The sequence below is a fragment of the Anneissia japonica genome, unplaced genomic scaffold (assembly GCF_011630105.1).
Source record: "Anneissia japonica isolate Jap-2015-1 unplaced genomic scaffold, ASM1163010v1 scaffold2991_len510020_cov192, whole genome shotgun sequence".
Taxonomy (NCBI): domain Eukaryota; kingdom Metazoa; phylum Echinodermata; class Crinoidea; order Comatulida; family Comatulidae; genus Anneissia; species Anneissia japonica.
Genome location: NW_022724693.1, coordinates 416,571 through 421,940, shown reverse-complemented (window position 1 = coordinate 421,940; position 5,370 = coordinate 416,571). Strand labels below are relative to the sequence as shown.

At 35.9% G+C, this 5,370-nt stretch overlaps 1 protein-coding gene across 1 annotated transcript in view; it reads right to left on the bottom strand.

Annotated features, from left to right (window-relative positions):
• The window catches only part of LOC117112529 (titin-like), a 138,608-nt gene that overhangs the window by 32,233 nt on the left and 101,005 nt on the right, over window positions 1–5,370 (bottom strand). Inside the window, exons 106-113 of the mRNA XM_033255611.1 lie at window positions 4,401–4,664; window positions 3,906–4,190; window positions 3,449–3,751; window positions 3,034–3,339; window positions 2,616–2,915; window positions 2,372–2,483; window positions 294–469; window positions 8–199 (exon numbers count right to left, since the gene is read on the bottom strand). Of these exons, the coding sequence (XP_033111502.1) occupies window positions 8–199; window positions 294–469; window positions 2,372–2,483; window positions 2,616–2,915; window positions 3,034–3,339; window positions 3,449–3,751; window positions 3,906–4,190; window positions 4,401–4,664 (1,938 nt within the window). The remainder of the gene's footprint in view (window positions 1–7; window positions 200–293; window positions 470–2,371; window positions 2,484–2,615; window positions 2,916–3,033; window positions 3,340–3,448; window positions 3,752–3,905; window positions 4,191–4,400; window positions 4,665–5,370) is intronic.

The window sequence follows — 5,370 nt, the reverse complement described above, 5'->3', positions numbered from 1 at the left end:
GATTCACGGATGCTCAGCTCAGCCACATCACCATACACGTCTGTTTTAAAGCGTCCTTTGCTTTCTATTAAACTACCATTCTTTGTCCAGGAAATAGAGGGCTTTGGCACACCACCGAAATTCACCGTGATACGTGTTGTGAATCCGGCTTTAACGCTTATCTCTCTTAATCGTCTGTCTAGCTCTAAGGTTGGTGGTTCTATAGAAACGAATAATAACAATGATGATGATATCAAAAACATCAGTAATAATAATAGTAATAATAACAACAAAAACAACAACAAGCATCTTACGTTGGATTACAAGCTCAGCGGAACGGCGTGTCTTTCCAGCTTCATTTTGAACAACCACAGTGTACGATCCTATGTCAATTTGGTGTGGATTTGGTATAACAAGTCGATGTTTACCATCACCTTCATCAAAGATGTGGTACCGTTTACCAGGGTACATATCTCGACCCTTCCTTACCCTGTATGCAAAACAGATAATATTGTGAGCCACTAACGTAGCCGTCGGAAACATTTTGCAAGTAGTAAGAAAGTAGAGATAAGAACGGTGGTGGTGGAGAGGGGCGCTTAACAACTAAATTGCAGATCTGCTACGGATACAGGATATAAAGTAATTGGGGTACCGAGTCTGAGTGCTTATCAACCTTATCCCCCACCATGACTGGTGAACATTTTTTTGGCACCTCTCGATGCTCGGAAAGAGCAGCCGGCAACCCGTGGGGTTGTACACGATAGTGAATGCAACGCTACCTCTAAAACGGGGGTGTGCACCGTCTTCCTCCGCTTCACGCCTGTTCATAAATTAAATTTTAATTTCTTGTGGCTTAAACGCCCCTTGAGAAGGATTTTACTGTGGAAAGCGCTATAAAAACACATCACAATTGACTATCAAAGTCGCTACCCTTCCCCTCAATGGGGTAGCCACAACCATATTTTGGAAATATGGTACCTAGATGCCCGAAAGTAGCAGCTGACAATTGTAAAGCCGCTACCACACACAGTTGGAATATTGTGAAAGTCAAATGCCCGAGCGGTTAAGACAGGGGCATCGTAACCTACAGCCAACAATATCGGCACGGGTTCGCGGCCTGCTCGCTCCTAGTTCTGGTGGTGGAACAAGTCTTCTCGGATAAGGACTATAAACCGTAGGCGTAGTGTACACACAAATTTAATGTTCATGTACTCTTTAAAGAACCCAGTACATCTTTCAAGACGAGAAGGGGTTTTATTTTATTTATTTTATTTTATTCCTTTCAGCCAGAACCACAAAAAGCAATCAAAAAAGAAAGAGGAGGGCAGAGGAGGGCTGAGGAGAGGCAAAAGCGGTACAAAAACTACTACCACCGGATATGGTGTGCCCCTCCAGCTCCAAATTCAATATTATTAACTAATATAAATATTAATTTTATCAAAAATATACCGGTTACCCCGGTGTATTGGTCCACCCGGCCCCGATCGTGGACAGATGAAAGTGCGCTGGTTTACCCGCTGCTGAGGACATGAAGTGGACCTCAGGGGAGGAGAAAGTTACTGAAAATTTAACATCTAGTCATAGCCCACACATCAAGCGCCATGAGCATCATGTTTTATGGATACCGGCCCAATAATAATAATAATAATAATAATAATAATAATAATAATAATAATAATAATAATAATAATAATAATTATTATTATTATTATTATTGTTATTGTTAATATTATATATAATAATAATAATAATAATAATAATAATAATAATAATAATAATAATAATAATAATTATTATTATTATTATTATAACTGAATTAGATTCCCAGAAATATCAGCTATAGACTGCTATTCCAACCTCATGAATGGGCAGATACAGGATTGGAAGTTAGTGTGGTTGAAAATGGCTCCTCTGCCAGAAAATAGCACATGCATACTTTAGAAAAAATGGATGTCCTTTACGTTAGGAGTTTAAATTTTGAATGCAAGTAATCAGGGTCGGCTTGACCCATATATTTGTGTAGACAGTTTGGCCAAATCTAACACTCAAAATTTTAAATAGTTAATTGTTATGATATATATATTTATACCTCTAAACATATTAAAAATATGTACTAATTACTAAAATTTAGGATTGTCCATAAAAGTTGAAATGTACAAAAACAATGGTGGAATTTTGTTATAATATATAGACATTAAAAAGACAATGTGATGCGAATATTAATAATAAATCCATATAGTTTATGGGTATCAGTATAATGATTTATTTAAAATGTTATTGAATTGAGAAAAACTCGTCCGGCCAAATCCGGTGCGGCCGGCCGGTGAGGTACCGACGGCCCTGAATTGACAATGACATGTTTAACAAATATCTTAATACATTGTGAACTTACCAAGTTACAAGAGGAACAGGTAACCCAGACACGTGACAGGTAAATTCTGCCGACTGCCCTTCTTTTATCATAACATCATGAGGCTCTTGAACGAATGACGGACACTCGCCAGCTTTTAGACAATGAATAATAGACAAACAATGATAACATTTAAAGATAACCATAAATATATTTAATCAGTTGAGAATAAAACGATTGTAAACGATCAAAAACTATGTAAGCATTTTTAAAACATTTCACATACCACATGGGTCTTTAGCAACGAATGGCTGTGACGCTTTACTTGGGTCACTCTCCAGTCCAGCCTTATTCACAGCACGAACTCTGAAGACGTATTCTCGATTCTGTACTAGGTCAGTAACCCTTATGGATATCTCTTTAGTCGTCTGCCTATCCGTCCAATCTAATGTATCTCTCATACGTCTTTCAATTACATAAAAAGCGATCGGTGATCCACCATCGGATAGAGGTAAGGTCCAATTCAGAACAACGGATGTAGCTGTAATATCACTGACGGATGGACATCCAGGAGGAGATGGTCTCACTACGATGAATAAGTATTAAAATAGTTTTATACTTATATAGTTTATAATTATATTTCGGTCGTAAAAGCTTTAAGTATCAACAAAAATAACTGAAATACATCAAACCTGATTACTTACATGATGGATCTTTGGCCAACCTTGGTGGTATTGTGGTTTCACTTGGTTTACCTTTGCCTTCTTTGTTCACTGCCGACACGCGGAATTCGTACTCGTGGTTTTCCAAAAGATTGTTCACAGTGTATGAAGTTACAGACATTGGTTCTCTATTGATCTCCAACCAATTAATGCTAGATATATCACGCCTTTCGACAATGTATCCCAGGAGTGGTAACCCGCCATCGTATCGAGGAGCTGACCAGGTAAGTGACATGCTAGTACTTGCTATGCTATGGACTTCTGGTCTTCCAGGTGCACTTGGTACGGCTGGGTAAATAAACAAAAAATGAATTTTTATATAGATAAAAGTAATTATTATATAAAAATACGAGGTAGATGTAAGAGATCAATCAGGGTTGATACACCAATAACTTACTATGAGGTCTGGAACAAGCGATGGTTTTGTCTCCAAACAACGGCGGTCCCACGCCATTTTGGTTTTCTGCGCAAACTTTGAACTCATATTCAACACTTTCTTGGAGACCAGTCACTGTATAGGATGTGTTACAGCAATAGCTTGTTACAGTAGTCCAACTTTTACGACCAACTTCGCGTTTCTCAATTGTGTAACATTCAATTTTACAGCAACCGTCATCCTTTGGTTGTTTCCATGACAATCCAGCTGAGAACTGACCAACATCCAAAATATTCAATGGCCCTTCAGGTGCTCCTGGAACATCTGTTGTAAGAATATATGTATATATATATATATATATACACATTAATATGACGAACAATATTAAATACTATATAAAGCTGAATATATGATTACAAATTTAAAATATACTGGTGACTATACAATGTGCACATCTTAGCGCTAAATATAAACTTACCAAGTACAATAACAGTGATATTTCCCGTTTTCTTCCCAACCTGGTTCGAGACAGTCACCGTATAGATTCCTGCATCTGACCTTTTGATATCACGAATTGTAAGCTGGGTCCTGTTTTCTGAGCTCTCAATCTTCGTTGTCAAAGCATCTTTAATGCACAGGTCATGACGGTACCAACTGACAACGGGTACAGGACAGCCACTGATCGGTACGTTCAATCTTAATACACCACCACTGCGAACTGTCACGACATCCTTATAACTTCCAAGATCAATTTCAGGAGCAGCTGTAAGAATATTTGGAGATTGGTTAGCTTAATACAGATTGTAATATCCTTCACTATCTATAGTTTCCTTGCTCAGGAAATTTCTTTTATGGTATTAGAGAAACTCAACGGTAATAGGAGGATATCCACACTGTAACAAGGAAATTTGTTATGAAAGTGCACGTGTATATAATACTGCTGTAAAACGAAAGAAAATATTAAAAAAAATACCTGAAACTGTAAGATTAGCTTCCGTTCTTTCGTCATGACAGACACAACTATACTTTCTAATATCATGTGGACCAACATTAAAAAGCGTCAATGCTCTACGTTGTCCCTCTTTTGCGATTTTGATGTTGTCAACAGAAAAAACTTGCACTCCATCTCGATACCAAGAAACATCAGCTTTGTCGTTGGATATTCTGCATTCAAATGTAACAGTTGCACCAACCTTAGCTGAAATATCCTTCAGTGGTTCCAAAAACTCAGCAGTTTCTAAATATTCAGATATTATATTTTAACATAAATAGTGGTTCTATAAATATAATCAACTGCAGACAAAATGGTTTAATTTAGTGTATAGTTACTTGAAGACATAACATTTACATAGCTTACATTTTGTAGTATAGAATTTATAATAAACAATAGTAACAGGTTAGACATTTATAGTTATCATATCATATATCATATCATTAATTTTTCTCTAACATAACATACAATACAAAAAAAACATAAATAGTAAGTCTGCCGAGGCAGCATTGCCAAAATTTTGTAAAAAATAACAGTCAAAGTGGCTCTCCACACAGTTAATTAATTAGAGGGCACTATACTATTAATATACTACTAATACTATACTATTAATAGAGGACACTGAGTCATTGTGTGCGTGTTTTTTTCGATTGAGTTCTACAGTGCATATAAACTATAATGCTTTAGAATTGTAATTTTCTTTTAATTGTATACCTTAAATGTTTTCCTTTTATTTTAGTAGTAGTATTTATATTTTGGCTTATTTCATTATTTCACTTAAAAAAAATATATATATATATATATATAATAAATTAAAAATAAAACTATATGTTGTTAACAACATTTTGCTACTACTAAGCGTATCTATAGTTTGTGTTTGAATGCTATTGTTATTATATATAAACGTGTTTTTATACGTGTGTGGAATGTGGTAGATTAATTATACACATCT